Consider the following 21,275-nt stretch of genomic DNA (forward strand, 5'->3'; position numbering starts at 1 on the left):
GTCCTGCCCCCGGCTGGGCCCCGAGCCTCATCCCTCCCCGTCCCGCCTCTGGGTCCTCCCGCTACCCCCACCTGGGCTGAGACTCAGTGCAGCCAGAGCCCGCCCCGCTCCCCCAGCCGGGGTCTGGCCTGTGGCGGCTGGCTACGGAGATGGCCACTGCCTGGGACAGCGGCTTTCGGGGTTTCCTCCGGCAAAAGCAGAGGGAACTCAGGGCAAGGACACGCAGGTCAGGGACCTGGCCTCCCCACACTTCGGCCAGGGCGAAGGTGATGGGGGCCTCTCCCTGCAGGGGGGCCAGATGGATCAAACCTCAGCAGGGGCGGCAAGGTGCCGGCGGTCGCATCCGAGAGCTCCTTCATCCACACGAGGCACGGTATCCACGCCTGTCCCTGCGGGCGGCCCGGGACCAGGCACCCAGGGATCGGGGCACCGTGGGGCGGAGGCCCCAAGCACAGAAACACTGTGTCAACCAACCCTTCACTGCCCCGGCCCAGGCCAGTGCCCCAGGTGGGGCTGGGGTTCTACTCCACGTCCACACGGAAACGGCTCTGTGAAGAGGACGCCACAGGACCCAGCAGAGAAGGAGGTGAGGGCGACGCCGTCCCCCAGGCGTCCTGCTCTGGGGGGCACGGGGCGGGGAGGGGGCCGGCGCTCACAGGGCACCATGTGGGGCTCACACGGCGAGGACCAGGGCCCTACCGAAGGCCAGAGAGAACAGAGAGTCCACAAGCAGAGCATCGGGGAATAATACATTTTCTAGACTTCTCTTATAAATATGCATTAGAACATCTGATAACACGGGCAAAGGGCTCTGAAATTAATTTAAAATTAAGCCAAGATTGAATTTCCTGCACTCCTGGCAGGAAATTCACCTAAAACATCTCAACACCCAAAATGTGCTTGAAGGCGGCAGCGGCCACGGGCGCCCCAGGCCCTACGGCCACCTCAGTCCCGGGGCACCTTGAAATGGTCCTTCTCTTTGCGGATGGCCCGCATGGTGGTCACCGGGTCCGTCTCGCCAGCATGCTGCTGCACCGTCTTCTCCCTGCGGAAGCCGAAGGCCAGGCTGCAGGCCGCACGTGGTGCCCCCCCGCCCACCCCAGGGCCCCTGGGGTCCCGGGGCCCCAGGGAAGAAAAGAGCAGGCAGAAGTCGGGACATTCTTCGAAACGAAAGGCCGGCACTAACAGCCAACTCGCGTGTTCCTAACGGTAGAAGGCCTGCTGGCCAAGCCGTCCTGCCAGTGACCCAGAGACAGGGGACACGGACTCCACGCTGGCTCCCGGCAGCGCCCCGGTGACAGAGCTCCACGAGATTCCCGGGGACCGTGCCTGCCCACGCGTGGATCCTGACTGCGGTGTCAGAAAGGACCCCACACCCTGGCCACGTGTAAGGAGAACACCCCTGACAAAGCCGCCTGCTTCCTAGGCTCAGGGCACTTGCTAAGACCCCGTGGCGTCGCCTGAGCCACCCGGGAGCTGCAGGGACTGGTGAGCGGGCCCCCGCCGGCGGCACGAGGGCGACCCAGAGGTGCCCACGCCCCTCACCTCACTCTCATGAACGGGTTGTAGGTGAACTCCTCCGCGATGGTGGACGGCACTGTGGGCTCCCCGATACCGTACTTCTCCTGCAGAGGACAGAGGTCACGTGAACACGGAAACGTCTAAAGGAACATTTCAGAGTACTTCCTAATCTTAAAATATCATCCAACTCAGAAGGCAAAGTGAACGGGGTCAGGTCAGTGCAAGGACGGGCCCCTTCCCGCTGTGGAGACGCGAGTGTCCCGGCCACCACCGACAAGTTGTCCCTTCTCCCCTTGCTGTCCTGGAAGTGGAGGGGGACGCGAAAACTTTTACGCTGATACGAAGTGTGTGTTTTACATGATAAAATAACCAGCAAAAACGCAGAAAACGCAGAAGAAAACAGCACCAGCCCTGCACCAAGACCAGTCATGGGCCTTGCACAGCTCACTGCTTGCAAGAGCGAGGTGACAGGTGCCCGTGGTCCCTGCCCTGGGCTCACAGCCCCTCTAGAAGGCGGCAAGCTCTCGTCACAGGCTCCCCAGGAGAAAAACCCAGGACGAGCCCTCCGGTCGGGATGGTTTCACTCCCGATCAGCACCATCGGGCCCACTGGTCACTCCTGTACGGACCTGTGCGGGACGTCAGCTGGCAGCTGGGGGTCTCCGCCCTTCCTGCGGCCCCTGCCCTTCTTCTGCCGGGCTGATCTCGAGGGCCACAGGGTCAGAGCTTGGACAGCACCTGTCAGCACCCACACACAGGGCCCTCAGACCCGAGGGTCCCGGTGCCACCCCCAAACGTGACCAGTGGTGGCAAGAGGGGATCCTTCAACCGCTGGTGGGATGCCAAGTAGGGGTCTGGCGGGAGGTCAAGACGAAGGCTTGTCGCTAATCTCTGATCCTCCCCTTCTGGTGAAAACAAGCTGGGTGTTTTAGAATATTCCCTGCTTCCTCCAGTATTCACTCCTCCTGAGAATTCCTTCTCCACCTCCTATGAGGGAAGGAAACAAGTTAACGCTTCTAAGGATAATTCTAAAACACGTCTTGACACGTATAGTCAGAGAACCATACACGGTCATCACCTTGTAGATTATCTATTAAAATGAGTGCTGGGGCGCCTGGTTAAATGTCCGACTTCAGCTCGGGTCATGATCTCACGGTTCGAGTTCGAGCCCCACATCAGGCTCTGTACTGACAGCTGAGAGCCTGGAGCCTGCTTCGGATGCTGTGTCTCCCTCTCTCTCTCTCTGCCCCTCTCTCAAAAATAAGTGTCAAAAAAAAATTTTTTTTTTCATGTTTTTTGAACTTGGGTAAAGCAAATATTTCTTAGATAAGAGACAAAAAGTATGAACCATAAAAAAGTTAATATGCTGGACTTGATTATCAAAATTAAAAATGCTCTTCAAAAAACATTGTCAAAAAAATAAAAGGAAATCCACAGAACGAGAGAAACCAGCCGACAGAGGACTTTCGTCCAGCATATACTTACAAAATTCTCTTGTGATCGAAAATTAGTTCAAATTTTTAAATGGCCAAAAGATTTGAACACACAGTTCACAAAATGGCCAATAAGCACATAAAAAGACGCTCAACGTTTTGAGACACTGGGGAAATGCAAGCTAAAACCACAATGCGACTGCGCTACGTACCCATTAGAATGACTAAAACCACAACGAGTGACGATGCCGAGGGCTGGCGAGCTTGTGGAACGAGTGGAACTCTCACACTCGGCTGACACGAATGTAAAGTGACAGCCACTTAGGAAGCCAACTCGGCACTTTCTCTACAAGTCAAACGTACACCGCTACCACCTACCCGTTTCACTCCTAGGTATTTACTCGAGAGAAACGAAAGGGTGTGTCACACACGGATTTGTGCACAGAGGTTCACAGCAGCCAACGCCCGGAAACAGCACAAACGTCTAAACCCAACAATGGAATACTGCTCGGCGGTGAAAGGAATCAACTCCTGACACGCAGCAGCAGGGGTGCACCTCCGAATCCTGCTGCTGAGTGAATAGGAGACCGTGCATAAGGTACCTTCCGTTTACACGAAATTCTAAAAACCGCAACGGCTCTAGGGCACCCAGCAGATCGGTAGGTGTCCGGAGCCGCGAAGACAGTGAGGCGTGAAGAAGCCTTTCAGGGGTGGTGGAACGTTCTGTGTCTTCATCGGAATGATCGTCGTTTCAGTGGTGTCAGTTTATGTGTCAGAATTCACTCAGCCCTTCACTTGAAACTGATGTGGTTTATCACATGTGAACTGTACCACCACAGAGTTGACACTCGAGAAAGACAGCGTGAAAACCGTCAACAAATTTGAAAACCTTGACAAAATGTACACAGTTCCTTGAAAGACAGAAGCTGCTAACAAAATGGACTCGAGAAGGTGCAAACATCTAAGAGCCCTACGCAAAAGACAGACATCACTTCTAACAACGACGACGACATCTTTCCACAAAGAGAATTCAACGTCCAGATGGTTCCAATGGTGAATTCTAACATTAAAGGAAAAAACAGTATCACAGAAAGATTCTTTCAGAAAATACGAGGAAACACCTTCCGAGTCACTTAATGAGACCAGCGCTGCCCCAGTACTGCGACCAAACACGTTACAAGAAAATAAAACTACAGGCCAATATCCCTTGTGAACACAGACACAGAGGGACTGTGGCAGCGTAACGCAGCATGACAAAGTCTGTCCAGAAAGCAAGGTGGGTTTAACATTTGAAACCAACTGAGGGGGCACCCGGGGGGCTCAGCCGCTTAAGCACCCGACTCTCGGTTTCTCAGGTCATGGTCTCACAGCTCGTGGGATCAGGCCCCGCATCAGCACGGAGCCTCTCTCTGCCTCTCTCTCCAAAGAAATTAAAAAAAAAAAAAGAAACCAATCGATGTACCCCGCCATATTAACAGTAAAAACAAAATATGGTTACACACTAGAGAAAAAGTCAGTTTGCAGAATTCAACACCCACTCGTGATTAAAACTCTCAGAAAACCAGGAATGGAAGGGAACGCCCTTAACCTAAGGAAGATCACAAAAAACTTGCAGCTAACGTACGGGTGACACACCGAATGCTTCCCCGCCGAGACCGGGAACAAAGCAGAGGTGTCCGCTCCCACCGTCTCTATTCGGCATTGTGCCGGAGACTGCAGCCGGTGTGATTAGGCCAACAAAGTAAATAAAAGGCACATCAATCGGAAAAGAAGGAAGAGAAGTGTCTCTTTAGCCGATGACGTGATTGTGTGCTAAGGAATCTACGAAAAAGACGCTAGAGTAAGGGAGCTTAGCAAGGTCACGATACAAGATCGAACAAGTATCATTTGTATTGCTGAAGACTTCAACAATAATCACTTTCAGCCAAATACAAAAATGTGAAGTACTTAAGGATACATTTAACAACCTGCACAGCTTCTTTAGCAACGAAGATTCTAAAAGACTGCCGAGAGGAACTGATGACCTCAGTAAATGGAAAGCGACAGTATATTCATGAAAAGACTCAACACTGTGACGATCTCCGTTCTCCACATCTTTTGTGGCATCACAGTCCCAATCAAAAGCCAAGCTGACGTTTTGGTAAAAATTAACAAGATCCTAAAATTTCTGTGGAAATGCAAAGCTCTTCAAAGAGCCAAAACCAATTTTAAAAAAAAGGTCACAGTTGGAGGATTCATACAGCCTGATTCCCAGACTGACCACAAGCTACGGTAACGGAGACCATCTGCTATTGATGGAGGAGAAGCCCAGAGACCCACGGAACAGCGAGGAGGGTCCAGAGGTGACTCACGCCTGCCCTGTCCGTTTTACTTAGCCAAGACGCCAAGGTAATCCAACAAGGAAAGGACGATCTTTCCAACAAATGGTGCTGTGCGGCAGGATGTCAACTTGCAAAAGCAAATGCACTCGCACCCCGACCTCACACGGACACCGACGTCGATACGAGCAGGATCACGGGCCTAAGTATAAATCTGAATGACCCTAAGAGCTAAGACCATACAACTTTCAGGAGAAAACACAGCACAGAGTCTTGGCGGCAAGGGGTGTGCAAAGATTTCTTAGGACACAAAGGGTGTAAAGAGAAAGTATCAACAAACTGAACTTCATCAAAAGTGTCAACTTTTATTCCGGAAAAGACACTTAAGAAAATAAAAGGGCAAGCCACAGACCGGGTGAAAATATTTGAGATATGTATCTGGTAAAGACGTGTTTCCAGAATACATAAGGAATTCTTGCAACTGAGTTCAGTTTTTCAAACGGACCAGAGATTTGAACAGACATTTCACAAAAGAGGGCCTGTAAGAGGCCGACAGCCCCCAGAGCAACGGAAACTTTAAAACCACAGGGAGACACGGCTACATGCCTGTTAGAACGGCTGAAATTGAAAACGTCGGCGATACCTATGCACGGGGAGCCCCTGGGGCTTACACGTCCCCAGAGGGCGGGCCAAGAGGCTCGGGAGCTTCTTCAAAGTTAAACGTGCACTTCAGGCGGCCGGGCCCCGCTGCCCCAGGTCTGTACCCGCACACCGGGAAACCTGTGTTCACACAAAGACGTGCGCACAGAGGTTCACGGCAACTTTGTTTACAATAGCAAAACGCTGGAAACGACCCAAGAGTCCATCCACCGCGGATAAACAAATTGCAGTACAGCGCACCGCTCAGAAACCAAGAACGGGAATGGATCTCCAGTGACGTTGAGCTGAAGAGCCAGACACGGCCAGCGTCCTACGGCTCTGTTTCTGAGACTCCAGAACAGAGCGACCTACGTGACAGCCGATCTGCAGCTGGGGGGTGAAAGCAGAGTGACACGGGAAACTCTGAATCTCGACTGGGGGTGGGGGGCCCACACAGGGGCACACAGGGGCACATACTGTCAAAAGTCATCAAACCGTGTACTGCTCACTCAACACCGCTATGTTTTATCAAATGGCAAGTATCCTCAGTTAAGATTAGTTTTTTAGAAGTAGATAACTATGAAGCAAATCAGTGCAATGTGCACGGGGGCGCCTGGGGGGCTCAGTGAAGCTCAGGTCATGACCTGAGCCCCACGTAGGTTAGAGGCCCGCGTCGGGCTCCGTGCTGACTGCTCAGCGCCTGGAGCTGCTTCAGATTCTGTGTCTCCCTCTCTCTCTGCCCCTCCCCCACTCGCACTCTGTCTCTCTCACTCTCAAAAATAAACACTTAAAAAATTTTTTAATAAAAGTAGGTAACTACGAAGCGAATTAGTTCAGTATGAATAGATTGCTATGGAAAAAGCAGCAGGACCCATTACTAAACGAAAAGGAACAGTACGTGTGGTACGTACACAGGGTGAGTTCATGGAGATCACTAAAATACTCGCCTACGTGCACTGCGAAAAAAAAGGGATAATGTTGACCAAGTGATAAAGGTAGTGTCTTGGGGCGCCTGGGTGGCGCAGTCGGTTGGGCGTCCGACTTCAGCCCGGTCACGATCTCGCGGCCCGTGGGTTCGAGCCCCGCGTCAGGCTCTGGGCTGACCGCTCAGAGCCTGGAGCCTGTTTCCGATTCTGTGTCTCCCTCTCTCTCTGCCCCTCCCCCGTTCATGCTCTGTCTCTCTCTGTCCCCCAAAAAATAAATAAACGTTGAAAAAAAAATTTTTTTTTTAAAAAGGTAGTGTCTGAAGTCTTACAGGTGTTATTTTGTGAGCCTGTGCCCAAAACCTGATAAAGATGCTCAAAAAAAACAGGTGATTTATTAAGAAACAAAACTCCAAAGTAGCACTGGTCATGAACGGAGCAGAAGGCCCAGCGGCACCTGAGGCCTCCAGGTGTGGCTTACTGACACCCGTCAGCCACCGGATGGGGAAGGGCCCCCAAGTCCAGGGGCACCTCCCTCAGCCCACCCACCTGCAGCAGCATTTGCAGACGCCCCCCTGAAGACGCCTCCGGGACAGTAGGCCACCCCTGCAGCCACACCTCTGAGCACCCCTAGGGGTCGCCACGGAAATCAATGCCTTCCGGACTAGCAGCCTCTGGGGCAAATCCCGCCTCTGGGGCAAATCCCGCCGCTGGCCGGCAGGTGCGCTTTCCCCAAACGGGAGGCGGAGGTGCTCACTCACAGTCCCCCCTACCCTGTGCTCAGGACGTGGGGCACAGAACAGGGACCCGTGGCGCCGGCCTCACCCGGGCACCTGCTGGAAATGCGGATTCCCAGGCCTAACCCGGCCCCACTGTGTCAGAAAGGACGTTAACCAGAGAACTGGGCCTTCCTCGCGGAGTTCCAGGAGGGCCGCTCCGAGACCAGACTGGCTTGCCGGCCAGGAGGAGCGCCCTCTGCCCACACTGGACACCGCGCCCTGACAGCGCTGCTCCCGGAGAGGCACTTCGGGGTCACGGACCCGCGGACGCACCCCCTCCCGGGGCGCCCCACTCACCTTGGCCCAGGCCAGTTTCTCCTGAATGGCAGTATTGTTGGGCTCCACGTGGCGCGCGAACTTGAGGTTGTTGATGGTATATTCGTGGCCGCAGTACACTCTCTGAGGAGAACACCAAACTGAGTTCAGAGAGTCTCCGTGATCTGTCCTCAAAGCCCTCGCAAACACGCATGCGGGGCTCTGGGCCAGGTCCTTTTAGCGACACGCACCGAGGTGTCCCTGAGGACAACGGGCATTTCTCGCGTGTACGTTAAACAGCAATAAATAGTACAAGAAAAGCCACGCTTCCAGAGGAAATGCCTCTGCCTTCCCACTCTTCCCAACACGGGGGACAGGACGGGCGGGAGGTGAGGACCTCGCTCCGTGGGGCCCCACCTACCGTGTCTGGAGGGAGCCGGCCCAGGATCTCAAGCAGGGCTTTGTACATCTCGTCCGCTGTCCCTTCGTAGAACTTCCCACAGCCAGCCACGAACAAGGTGTCGCCTGCAAAACGGGACAGCCACGGAGCAGTGGGGGGCTGCCGGCAGGACACCCCCTGAGGGGCTGGTGGCCAGCTCCTGAGCTACACTGGACACCAAGCGTTCATGGCTGTACCCACAGCCGGCCTCTACCAGACCCCGATGGGCCACCCCCAACTGCCAGGTTGGACCCAGAAAGACGCCCAGCTCTCGGCTCCCGTGCCCCAAACTCTCCCGTCAAGTCTTGCTAACTGGCACTACCAGTCCCGCCAACAGCGGCTCAAACTCACCCCTTAGGGTCTCCCGACTCCTCCCTTCACTGTCCTAGCCTGTCCCCATAGCGCTGAGACCCCCCACCAGCCCTTGTCCCCACCCACCCAGCAGCCCTCCCAGGCCCACCTCCCTAAGGCGCCTATTTTTTCTTTTTACTTCTTTATAATTGTGTTGGGGGTTGTTTTTTCTTTTCTTAAGTAATCTCTGCACCCAATGTAGAGCTCGACTCACAACCCCGAGACCGAGAGTCACGTGCCCCACGGACTGAGCCAGCCCCCCAAGTCTCCTCTCATCCTGGGCAGCAGTGCCAGCCCATAGAACCCCCGGGATCCCACCGGCCACCACCCGGGCCCTCAAGACCCGAGCCTGCCGCCTCACAGACCCCCTTCCTGCCTCAGCCCTTTAGAGGGGCGTCCCCTCCTCCTGACATCCCTGCTCCTGACCCACCTCCACCCTCTTCCTGACTCCCCTCCTGGCCCTCCTCCAGACACCCTGCTCCTGACCCTCCTCCTTCTGACCCTTCTCCGGATACCCCTGCTCCTGACCCTCCTCCGGACACCCCTCCTCCTGGCCCTCCTTCTGACACCTCTCCTCCTGACTCCCCTCCTCCTGACACCCCTGCTCCTGACCCCCCACGGAGGCTCTGTGGGCTGCTGCTTCCGGCCCTGGGTCCTCCCTGAGAAGGGCTCCGTGCCAAGCGGGGGCTCAGGCACCGTTGTTCTCCAGGCCCCGGTGGCGGGGAGTCCTCCGCCATCAGTGCAGGCCAGACTCTTCCCCGAGGTGGGGGTGGGGGGGCCGCTGGGACCACAACCCAGGACCAGGGTGCCACCGTGGGGCCATCACAGTGTGGTGCAGCACTGTCCCCACAAGACGACAGGACGTCCTAGTGGGGTCAGGACTGGGCTGTGCCCCTGAACAGCCCCACCAGGTAGGGTGAGTCAGAACCAGCTAGAAGCCAGAGAGACCACAAAGGAGGCCGGGCTGCACACAGGAACAGGAGACTCGGGGGCCCGGCCTTCCCCTATTTCCACACCGGGACCTGCCGGACGTCCCGGTTCCCACACGTTGAGTCCTCACCGTCCGTGCCGTGGACACCTGAGCTGCGCCGCGAGGGCACACGCGACTTGTCACGTACAACACGCCCCCGCCGGCCGTGGTCTCATGGAGGACACACGCACCGCATGGGCCTGGGCTCAGACCGGGGTCTCTGCGCAGGCAGACCCGCCTTTCAAGGCGGGGACACGGCTTCTCCCCTCTGTGCCGTCCCGAGGGACCCGCCTCACTCCAACCCCCAAGAGCCCACCCGGCAGATGCGCAGACTGACGTCCAAGGACCCACCCGACGCAGCAATGACAGGGGCGCAGACTCTCCCGGGCCCGGTGCCCACCTGCCCCCGCACAGGCGGGCGAGGCCCAGAGTGAGCTCAGGGCTGCACAGCCCGAACTCGGGGTCACCCCAGGGACCACACCTCCTGCTGCTGCACCACCGAAGACACTGAGAACGGCTGCGGTCTTTAAAGTCGGCTTCGACGGGGGAAGAGGGGCTCACGAGCGCTGTGGAGGTCCCAGAGGCCCCGTGCACCCCACGCTCCGTCTGTGGTTTCCCCGAGTTAACGTCTCATGTCACCCGCGCCGCACTTGGCTGTTGACTGAGCCCCGCCGCAGAGCCGACATGGGTCCCCACCCGGATCCCCACACGCACCCGCCCGGCTGCAGAGCCGCTCTGGGCCCCCACGCTGCCTCTGGCCGCCGCAGGGCCTGCTCGAGGCTGGGGCTGATACGCTCTGCCGCTCCGGTCCTCACCAGCTCCCCCATCAGCAGCAACATTCTCTCACTTTCTCTCCGAAGGGAAAAGCCCCTTCGACTGCTGGAAAGGCCTACCTGCCGGCCACTCACGCAGGCCGAGGCCGGGGGTGCATCCAAACAGCGGCCTTCCCGTGCTCTGCCCCCAGGGCTGCAGGCCCCCTGCGGCCCCCTGCCACAGCCCTGCTCGGGAAGCCTGGCCGCAAACGCTCCGCTTCTCTGCCCCGAGCTCTCGGACAACCCTAAGTCACGGGGGTCTTTTAAAGTGCACCCCGCCTCAGCACGCACATCAGAACACTCCTCACCTGTGAACACAGCAGGAGGCTCAGAGCTCCCGGGCTTGCTCACGAAGTAGCAGATGTGGCCGGAAGTGTGGCACGGTGTCGACAGGCACTTGACGTTGAGAGACCCCACCTTAAACGAAGCACGCACTGGCATGGGCTCCCTGCACGCTGCGAACTCGCCCACGGGCTCCCAGGAGGCGGACCACCGATCCCACGGACTCCCCCTCAGACCCTCAATGCCCCAAGGAGAGCGCGGCTTCCATCACCACTGCTCCACTGAGCAGGACACAGATCTCGCCCGTGACCGTGGGACCCCGACCTCGAGGGCGCCCCAGAGGCGAGGCGCACCCTGCAGCCTGGTATTGCTGGTGTGCAAAAGCAAAGGGGCTTCTTTTGCTTTCTTCCTCAACATCGGGCCAAATTTGAACCAGGTGTCGTGCTAGAAAAGCTAGCTTTCCTTCTAAAGTACTTGACCTTCCGTTTGGTTTTCCTTCTCTGTCTCCCACTGCCCCCCTGCCAACTTTAAAAAAAAACTTTCAAACCTACCAAAAAACTGAAAAAAAGAAGAACTTCTGTGACCTTTACCCGGTCACCAAATGCTAACGGTGCGCCCGTCCGCAGCGTGTCCTGTGCACACACACCTGGAGTCGCGCACGCGCTGACCTATCGCCCCTAAAGGCTCCAGCTGAGTCTCCTAGGAGAGGGACGTGCCCTCGCTTAACCGCACAGCGTCATCACTTCCAAGAGACGTGACGCTGATGTGAGAACCTGATGCGTGCGTGCTCTGTTTTTCCACTTCCCCAGCGGTCTCAAAACCCTGCCTGGCAGCCTCTCCCCGCAGCCGGGACCATCGGCCTACTAACGTGCCTGTGATGCTCCTGACACTGGGGGCCGTGCAGGCCTAGGCGGCCCCGAGAGGCCCTCCACCCACTCGCAGGTTGTGCTGCCTCCGATCCCAAGCCCTCGAGGTCCCCTCTGGGCCCCTGGGTAGGGGAGGGAACTGCCCAGAGGCCAACCACGTTCGAGCGCTTCCCATTCGCTCGCTGCTCACCTGCAGCGTGGACAGATGCGTGACCTTGTGAGTCAGTGCCCCGATCCGGTCGTCGCCCCCACACACCTTCAACCCAGGCTCCAACTTGCCCAGCTTCTCGTTCCCACCAGCGTGGTCCCTGGAAGTTGGAAAGGAGACCTGGGCTCCTGCTCATGGGAGGGGCCCGCTTGCTTTTAAACCCCGACCAGATGTTCTTTCCTGGTTACCTTCTCAGAAGTGGGAACGCATCTCCCAACACAGGAAACTGGCCTCAGTGTCATTTGGCTCCACTGAAAAGAACGCTCTCAGATACGCCATTCCCAAATGAGGCACTTCCGTGCCCCTGCCCTGTTGCGGGAGAAGCTTCTGGAGCGACCGACCCAAATCACAAACACCTGGATAATCCCCAAGCCCCCAGCTCCCAAGCTCTGGGCACATAAGAGTCGCCAGAGGATCTGTAAGAAGCACCAAGTCCTGGCTCCTGCCCCGCTCCTGACGCCGTTGGCCAGGGGGCGGCTGGCACAGCGGGAGTTTCAAAGGCCCCCTCGTCCCAGTTTGGGACCCGCCGCTCTGAGCACACAGGCTCGTCTACAGTTACACCCAAAAGAATAAGATATCCAGGAATAAACCTAGCCAAGGAGATGAAAGGCCTGTACTCTGAGAACTATAATACACTGAACAAAAGCGTTTGCAAGAAGTGGAGTAGAAAAACAAAATCGCTAAAATTTCGACACTACCCAAAGCAATCTACACGTTTAATTCAATCCCTATCAAAATAACACAAGCATCCTTCACAGAGCTAGAACAAACGATCCTAAAATCTGTACGGATCCACAAAAGACCCCGAATAACCAAAGCAACCCTGAAGAGGAAAGCCAAAACTTCAAGCTTTATCACAAAGCTGTCCTCATCACGACAGTATGGTACTGGCACAAGAACAGACACTCAGATCAATGGAACAGGACAGAGAACCCAGAAATGGACCCACAAACAGATGGCCGACTCCTCTTTGACCACGCAGGAAAGAATATCCAATGGAATAAAGACAGTCTCTTCAGCAAGTGGTGCTGGGAAAACTGGACAGCAAACATGAAGAAAAATGAACCCGGACCAATTTCTTACACCAGACACAAAAATAAACTCAAAAATGGATGAGAGGCCTAAATGAAGACAGGAAGCCATCAAAATCCTCGAGGAGAACACAGGCGGTAACTTCTTTGACGTCAATCAGAGCAACTTCTTACTACACTCTGGAGGCAAGGCAAACGAAAGCAAAAGTTGGGACCTCATCAAGATAAAAAGCTTCTGCACAGCGAAGGAAACAATCAACAAAACTAAAAGGCAACTCACAGAATGGGAGAAGATATTTGCAAATGACATATGAGATAAAGGGTTGGTATCCAAAATCTATAAAGAACTTATCAAACTGATGTGCCTGTGATGCTCCTGACATAGGGGACCGTCCAGGCCAAAACACAAATAATCCAGTGAAGAAATGGGCAAAAGACACAAATAGACACTTCCCCAAAGAGGACATCCAGATAGCCAACCGACACATGAAAAAATGCTCGACATCACTCATCATCAGGGAAATGCAAATCAAAACCACAATGACGTATCGCCTCACACCTGTCAGAATGGCTCACGTGAACAACTCAGGCAACAAGAGACATTGGCGAGGGTGCGGAGAAAGGGGAACCCTTTTTGGTGGGAATGCAAACCGGTGCAGCCATTCTGAAGAAAAGTATGGAGGTCCCTCAAAAAATTAAAAACCGAACTACCCTACGGCCCAGCAGTTGCACTGCTAGGTATCTATCCAAGGGATACAAGAACACCCCAATGTTTATAGCAGCATTATCTACGACAGCCAAGGTAAGGAAGCAGCCCAAGTGTCCTCTGACTGATAAATGAATAAAGAAAATGCGATATATTTATGTGCATACACACACACAACGGAACATTAGTCATAAAAAAGTATGAACTCTTGCCGTTTGCAACGACACAGATAGGTCTAGAAAGTACAATGCTAAGCAAAATAAGTCAGAGAAAGACAAATACCGTGTGATCTCACTCATATGTGGAATTTAAGAAACAAAACAAACGAGCAAAGGGAAAAACAAATCGGGGGATGGGGTGGGGCAAGCCAAGAGACAGACTCTTAACTACAGAGAACACACTGATGGTCACCAGAGGGGGCGGGGGAAACAGGATGGGGATTAAGAGTGCGCTTGTCGTGACGACCTCCAGGTGACGTATGGAATTGCTGAATCACTGTACCGTACACGTGAAGCTAACGTAACACTGTACGTTAACTGGAGTCAAAATTAACACTTCAGGGGTGCCTGGGGGGCTCAGTCAGTTAAGCATCCGACTCAGGCTCATCAGTTCATGGTCTCACGGTCATGGGATTGAACCCTTGTGGGGCTCTGCATAGGATTCTCTCTTCTCTCTCTCTCTCTCTCCTCTGCCCTCTTTCTCACTCACGCTCTCTCTAAAATAAAATGTTAAAAATTAAAATATTGAAAACTTTAAAACATGCAAACACTTATATCTAAACAAACAAACACACACACACACACACACACACACACACACACGGGCAGAGGCAGAGAGCAAGCTGGGGCCAGGCCAGCCCTGGACACACGCCCCCCCCCACCCACCCCCACCCTGCAAGGGATTCTAACCTCAGCCAGGACACTCCTCCAGGGCTCCCAGCGCTCAATGGGGGCAGCCTGACCTGCGCTTCAGAAACAGGAAAAGAGTTCCACCCCTGGCCTTGTGGGGCTGGAACCACGCCAGCGTGAGCCCAGGGCCCTGACCTCGGAGCAGGGCTAGTGTCCCAACACCAGATCAGCCTTCCCAGGACAAGGCGAGGGCTGCGGATGGCCAGAGAGCGCCTGCTCCTCACCACACATTTATCTACGGAGTCCTCCGGGGGCCCAGACACGGCAGAGCCCAGAGATAACGGGGGCGGGCCCTTCCCCCACCCCCAGGTCAGCTCCACACAGGCCAGCGTCCCAGCACTGTCCCCCACTGACCTGCAGAAACACCTCCGCCTCCACCGAGGAGAGCGAGGACAGTGAGAGAGGGAGGCGCCTACGCCCTGGGGCTCAGCCTGGGACCCAGTTTGGGATCTTGTGTTCCAACACAAACGGGTGAAAAACCTCAGAGCATCGCAACATCAGAAAAGTGACGTGGTGGTTACTTGGCGCAGGAGAGAGGCCGCAGCCCGCGGGGCACCTTCCAGAAAGAGCAGCTGGCTGGGCAGCGGCCAAGGGCACGGCAGTAAACCCATCCGTCCGCACCAGGAATTAACACCTGACGCCCCCATAGACTCTCAGCGGCTTAGTTACATCGACCGAGAAGGTGCCACCACAGAGCAAACTCTGGCCGACCCACGTGCCCAGGACACTCCCACGGGGAAGACGCCCCACGCAGACTCAAGTGCAGCGGCAGCCTCGGGGACGGGCTGTCAGGGGCTGGCTGCCCTCAGGCACTTAATTAGAAAAGAAAATGAGCCAAATAAAGATTTTTTTCCAGCTGAGAAGAGACTCAAAAGTTTCAAAAACCCCACAGCAGGGTCTAAAACCCAAACACAAGTGCTCCTTTCATCCTTTTCCCTTCAAATTTCAAAAACCACAACCTCTCCAAATACCCCTGCTTGATTTTTAAAAACACTAACGTCTAGTTTCTTCCCCGACATCAAAGCCGGTCTCCCATCACACAAGCCCAAGAGCCTTCAAAGATGTGGCTGGAGGTCCTCCCCACAGAGCCCCGGAGTTAGCAGAGCCCGTGGCCGGGGCCAAGGTCGAGGGGCAGCAGCCCGGAGGCTGGCGCCCTCGAGTCCTCTCACGGTCCCGCCGGGGCCAGCCCTCGGCTGCGCAGAGGATACAGCTGGGAGGGGACGGCTTCCGGGGACCCCGACGCCCCAGGCCTCCGCCTGTGGGAGGGTCCAGGGAGCCTGCAGGTGCCGACCCCCACGGACGCCAGCCTGGGGCATACAGGCCCAGGCAGCTTGACTGACGTGGCGGTAGCTCGGGCTCCAGAGCTTACCAGTGGTGGTGGGTGGTGAGCACTGTGGTCAGCTTCACGCCGTGCTTTCTCACCGTTTCTATGACCTGCAGCCAAACGTGAGACAAGACATGGGCCACGGCCACGCTCCCAACACTGGCTCCAAAGCCCGCGGCGGTGCCCAGCGGGACCCAGGGTTTGCCGGGAGGGGCTGGGCCCTGACCTGACCCTGCCCACCTGTGGCCCCCCCGCCCCCCAACACCCCTCCAGCAGCGCAGGGCAAAGGTGGCCTTTTTCTCTCACGCAGCAAGTGGCAGCTCCGTGCCAGCCACAACCTGAGCCCCTCCAGACGATGTCGCCGCCCCCAGAGGCAGTGCGGAGGGACAGCAAGCCTCGTGGAAGGGCGGGCAGGCTGAGGGGGGCTCCTGCTCCCCGCCCCCCACCAGGGACCTTACAGACAGAAACCCACTTCTCTCCACACCCCAGCCTTTGCCGGCCCCACCCCTCCCTGGCCTTCCGCCCCAACAGCAGAGTGGCCGGACACTAGTTCAGTTGTTTTTCAAAACCAAATGGATTAATTTCAGTTCAGCTTCGGCCAAGCCGCGAGGACACTGCAGAGAGGAACCCCGGCGGGGGACAAACACGCAGCCCTGGGGCCTCCCACCTTCTGAGGCTGCACCGGGTCCACGATGGCGGCCTCCTTGGTCTCGCCGTCGATGATCAGGTACATGTAGTTGTCGGTCAGCGCGGGCAGCAACTCGACCCTCAGGGTTCCCTGGTCCATGGTGGAGCTCTTCCTACAGTCCGTGTGATGGAGAAGGACGCCCAGCAGGGCCGGACCTGAAGACAAAGGGCAGCCCCGGTCAGCGTCCACAGGAGGCCGCACCAGGCTGACACGGCACAGGAGCCCTGGCGTCCTGATGTCACGACCTGGGGAAGTGACAGTGAGCAACAGAGCGTGAGGCTTGCTGTGTCTGCTTCTCTGAGTTCCTTTGGTAAAGAAGAAAATATCCTCACTTTACCATATCCGCAAGGAAAATACAGAAAATTATTCATGTGCATATTCACAAATCATTTCTCTCAGACCATGATCCTTATTTTCTTTCCCACGGGTTCCAAGAGGACAGAAGGACCAGCTTGTGGCTGTGATCAAATCACCGTCAGCTGTGACCGCCACTCGTTCTGGGTGCTCACACCTGACTCAGACCAGGAAGAGAGGAAGCCCGAGGGCACATGCCCAGCGGGACTACGTTTCAGTGCCCCGCGGCCCAGCTAACAGAGCCTCAGTCACCCGGGCTCACCGCCCCTCCCAGGCCTCCAGCCAGAGAAGAGAACAATATTCACTTTCAAAGGGCAGAACTGGAAGTCTGGATAACCCCCAAAACCCACCAGGGGCCACCAGGGTTCCAGATTCAAGTGTGCAGGAGACGGAATCACCATCTGTTGAGCCACAGGACCCCGCCAGGGTAAGAGCCAAAAGCATCCTCCACCAGGGAGTCAGGTGCCAAGGTATTTTCAACAAACTTATTCAACCTAAAAATTCACAGAGGCGCCAACAATACTCTAAGTCTTAACGCGAAAAAAGATCAGCACCACTAAAGGTGAAATTCTGGGGTCGGTACTGGGATGGGGGGCCTCTCCCTGAAGGGATCCAAAACGCAGGCAGCACCAGCTGACTGACGGACCGCGGCCCCAGGGGCGGTGGCGTGCTCATGGGGAGACTGGCCGAATCGCAGCTTTAAAGGGGACACCAAGTATCCAATTCCCCTTTCCTCTGACAAGCGGCTGGCATTTCCCCGGCCCTTCTCGCCCACGGCAAAACAAACATTTCTGTATCATCCAGTTTCTGTGATATTCCACCTCTGCTAAAGTCCAGTGCTATCAGGGCCCAGGAAGGACTGCAGAGCAGAGTGGGGTGGGGGTGGGGGGTGGGGGGTGACAGGATTAAAGGATTAAAGCAAGACTGCAGGCTGGGAGAGGAGTGCTACCAGAGAAGGAACACTATTTACAACCTGTGCTGAGGCTTCTCCTGGGGAGCCTGGGGAACTCACAATTATTTCTTCAGGCACCACCAGAAACATTAGTCCTTTTCCAAAAATTATATGCCTGAGAAATGCTTCCAGCTCACTGGTTTGCGACCAGTTTGCTTGTGTATAAGCAGAGGGCACAGGGCTGCAGCCTATAGTCGGGGCCAAGTCCTGAGACCTGTTTTGAGGGGCTTCTCTCTCTCTCTCTCTCTTTTTAACATACGGATTTTTTTTTTCAGTTTATTTATTTTGAGGGAAAAAGAAAGCACGAACAGGGGGAGGGGCAGAGAGAGGGAGGGAGAGAAGCCCAAGCAGGCTGCACCCGGTCAGCACAGAGGCTGCCCGGGGCTTGAACTCACAAACCATGAGATCATGACCTGAGCCGAAACCAAGCCCCAGACAGGCGATCTGCCAGAGGCCCTGACAGTCGGGTGAGGGCCTCCGGGGGCCCTTCCCTTAGCAAGGGCAACAGCTCACCCACTCCAGACCCCTGAGAGCGCTCGCTGAGATTTTCAGGGGCTGGCTTCCTGTCCCTAACAGCTGTGTGCTCATTCGGGTAACGACTACCCATCTGCAAAGGCTCAGGTTAACCTACTGCCCCTGCCGCTACACCAGCCACAAGAGACGTCAGGAATAAGGAAAAAGAGATTTCAAGATCAAGGTCAAAACATTCCCTCAAGGCGGGAGGGAACACGGTGACTGTGACAGCTGCAGGAGCAGGCCCCTGGGCCGGCGCGTCCCACGCCTCTCAGTCTGGAGGGCTGGGTGGTGAGGAAGAGAGGCTGGGGGGGGGGGGGGGGGGCAAGGTTCCCACGGCTCCCGGGACCCGCGCCGGGTCTGTGCCCTTTGTCTACACCTCGGAATCGTGTGGCCCGGGTTTCTCCTGGAGGAGAAGACGGGAACGCGCTCCCCGGGGCTATGGGCCCGCCCGGGCGGGGAGGCGGCGCGAGGCTCCTTACCGGGCACAGTTCCTGCAGCAACCCCCAGCTGACCAGTGACCCCGCTGTCTTCAGCCCCCGCCAAGCCTGACTCAAGCGCCGCGGCGCCTTTTCCCGACCCCAGGCGGCCTGCCTGCGCGGGGGTTACGAGCCTGTGTCGACAGAAAACAGCGTCAGCCCGCGGCGGACCGGCGCCTCCCGGGCCGTCCCCGGCGCCCCGGCCCCCCTCGGGCGGGCGCGGCGGCCTAACCGCCGTTACCCGGCCCCGACGCCGGCGGAATCCCCTCCGCGGGCCGGTCCCCGCGCCCCCGACCCCTGTCAGGCGCGCGCCTCGTCAGACCCCGGCCAGCCCCGGCCCACGTACCCAGGCCGCGGCGGACGCAGGCGGCTCCCAGTGCGGAGACGCTCCGGAGGCCGAGCAGTCCGCGGCCCAGCACCATGACCCGGGGCGGCGGCGGCGGCGGCGGCGGCGGCGGCGGCGCGAGGGGCGGGCGGGCTGCACACGCCGACGGCGCACCGCGGCCAATCGGCGCCCGCTGCCCCGCCCCCCAGCCAATCGGCGCACGTCTCGCGCCCCGCCCCAGACCCCGACCAATCGGCGCTCGCGTCCAAACCCGTGCCCGCTCGCGGCCCGGCAGCGGCAGACCTGAGCTCGGGCCGGGAGGCGGCAGGAGGCGGCGGAGGCGGCGACCGGAGAGTAGCGTCAGGGCCTCCGCCTCTCTCCAGGGACCAGACCGGTGGCCGAGGCAGCTGCTGGACAGCGGCTCCCAGGAGTTCGAGCGCTGCGACTCCCGAGCGCCCGGTAGAGCGCAGAGCGGAACTGGCCGTAGCCGACGGGACGGCGCTCAGAGGTAGTTGGTTCTCTCCCGGGCGCCGTAGGCATCAGGTGACCGCGGTCCTGCGGAGTCACGTGACTTCGGGGTCGCCCGGCCGGGACATGGCAGCCCCCAGGCCGTTGTCCCGCTTCTGGGAGTGGGGAAAGAACATCGTGTGCGTGGGCAGGAACTACGCGGAGCACGCCAGGGAGATGCAGAGCGCCGTGCCGAGCGAGCCGGTGCTCTTCCTGAAGCCGTCCACCGCCTACGCCCCCGAGGGCTCGGCCATCCTCATGCCGGCCTACAGCCGCAACCTGCACCACGAGCTCGAGCTGGGCGTGGTAATGGGCAGGCGCGGCCGCGCGGTGCCCGAGGCCGCGGCCATGGACTACGTGGCCGGCTATGCCCTGTGCCTGGACATGACCGCCAGAGACGTGCAGGACGAGTGCAAGAAGAAGGGGCTGCCCTGGACCCTCGCCAAGAGCTTCACGGCGTCCTGCCCCGTCAGCGCGTTCGTGCCCAAAGAGAAGATCCCCGACCCTCACAACCTGAAGCTCTGGCTCAAGGTCAACGGCGAACTAAGGCAGGAGGGTGACACGTCCTCCATGATCTTTTCCATCCCCTACATTATCAGCTACGTTTCTAAGATAATGACCTTGGAAGAAGGAGATATTATCTTGACCGGGACGCCAAAGGGAGTCGGACCCGTTAAAGAAAACGATGAGATCCAGGCCGGCATACACGGGGTCGTCAGTATGACATTTAAGGTCGAAAGGCCAGAGTACTGAGTCTGTACAAAGCACCCGGACTTCTTAAGTTTCAGGAGAGAAGGGAGGTGGACAGAAGAAGCAAGCAAAATTGTTAAATGCAACGATGCTTTAATAAGAAATAATTTTTAAATATGACTTAATTGGGTTGTTATGACTTAAGGAAGACGGACTCTTCCAGGAAAACGTGATCGAAAAGCTGGGCCAGAAATGGAAAGAACGATTGTCTTTTAGGAAAAAAAACAAAAACAAAAAACAAAGTTTTCGTGAAGCTTCCAAAGAGGAGAATTTATCAAACTAAATGTTCAGAGGCCTTACTTTCCTTTCCTAAAACCAGACTGGATACGACTTTTCCGTGAGTCATTCTGGGATCAGGAATTCAACACTGAAAATCTGCAAAGGAAGTTGAAAATCATGTTTTCTAAAATTCCTTGATCACGATAACCATCTGGAGGTATTGTAAAAATAAAAAATTCCCACTTTACTGACACATACCAGGCCCACCATATTAATTGGCAGAATTAATCTCCAGCATTCCAAGTGATTCTTATCACGGAACTGGGGAAAACCACTGCTCCACATAATCAGTTAATTTAAGATTCTAATAAGTGACCAATTAATGATGACCTCACCCATCTGTGCCATGGCCCGTAGATTCTGAATTTGGGAGATAATTTTGAAACGATTTTTTTCCAAATAAACATGCTATCTTTTGTTTGGCCTTAAAGTGTACTTTTTCTCCTCCAGGAGTGGCTAGGAAGGACGCTTTCGCATGAAGGGGCTTCAGACCTTGATCACTGCTCTTTGGCCTCTGGAGCACTGTGCTCTACTAACAGAGTTAATCAGCTCCACCTCCAGCCAGACACAGGAGGCTTCGGGGAAGTTGAATGGCCTGGGAGAGCTACTCTTGTTCCTGCCTGCCCTCCTGGGACGGAGAGTCTCGGCAAGACGCACAGTGCCA

At 56.5% G+C, this 21,275-nt stretch overlaps 2 protein-coding genes across 10 annotated transcripts; one reads left to right on the plus strand and one right to left on the minus strand.

The window, feature by feature from the left end:
• Positions 1–737: 737 nt before the first annotated feature.
• On the minus strand, positions 738–19,523 carry HAGH (hydroxyacylglutathione hydrolase). 9 transcript variants are annotated; one of them, XM_053213717.1, is made up of 10 exons: positions 19,097–19,205; positions 16,432–16,697; positions 15,810–15,874; positions 11,778–11,895; positions 10,748–10,856; positions 8,289–8,392; positions 7,910–8,011; positions 2,410–2,507; positions 1,546–1,625; positions 738–1,066 (listed from the first exon to the last, which is right to left on the minus strand). In XM_053213717.1, the coding sequence occupies exons 1-9, from the start codon at positions 19,170–19,172 to the stop codon at positions 1,553–1,555; spliced, it is 1,011 nt and encodes a 336-aa protein (XP_053069692.1). In that variant the 5' UTR covers positions 19,173–19,205; the 3' UTR covers positions 738–1,066; positions 1,546–1,552. The 9 variants fall into 9 exon arrangements, with proteins under 9 accessions (XP_053069692.1, XP_053069690.1, XP_026899407.1 ...); XM_053213715.1 differs by having other exon boundaries at positions 738–1,045; positions 19,097–19,203; XM_027043606.2 differs by lacking the exon at positions 2,410–2,507 and having other exon boundaries at positions 738–1,045; positions 16,432–16,607; positions 19,097–19,246.
• A 143-nt stretch (positions 19,524–19,666) lies between these two features.
• FAHD1 (fumarylacetoacetate hydrolase domain containing 1) lies at positions 19,667–21,035 on the plus strand. Its single transcript, XM_015080966.3, has one exon. The coding sequence runs from the start codon at positions 19,670–19,672 to the stop codon at positions 20,333–20,335; it is 666 nt and encodes a 221-aa protein (XP_014936452.1). The 5' UTR covers positions 19,667–19,669; the 3' UTR covers positions 20,336–21,035.
• Positions 21,036–21,275: the final 240 nt, after the last annotated feature.

Source organism: Acinonyx jubatus, chromosome E3, assembly GCF_027475565.1.
Source record: "Acinonyx jubatus isolate Ajub_Pintada_27869175 chromosome E3, VMU_Ajub_asm_v1.0, whole genome shotgun sequence".
Taxonomy (NCBI): domain Eukaryota; kingdom Metazoa; phylum Chordata; class Mammalia; order Carnivora; family Felidae; genus Acinonyx; species Acinonyx jubatus.

Excerpts from the sequence above, each read along its gene's own strand:
- FAHD1 (XM_015080966.3), top strand. The coding sequence starts at position 19,670 with ATGGCAGCCCCCAGGCCGTTGTCCCGCTTCTGGGAGTGGGGAAAGAAC.
- HAGH (XM_053213712.1), bottom strand. The coding sequence starts at position 19,172 with ATGGTGCTGGGCCGCGGACTGCTCGGCCTCCGGAGCGTCTCCGCACTG. Across the intron at positions 11,896-15,809 it reads CTCACCACCCACCACCACTG|GGACCACGCTGGTGGGAACG; the intron begins GTAAGCTCTGGA and ends TCCAACTTCCAG. Across the intron at positions 2,508-7,909 it reads AGAAACTGGCCTGGGCCAAG|GAGGTGGAGAAGGAATTCTC; the intron begins GTGAGTGGGGCG and ends CTTCCCTCATAG.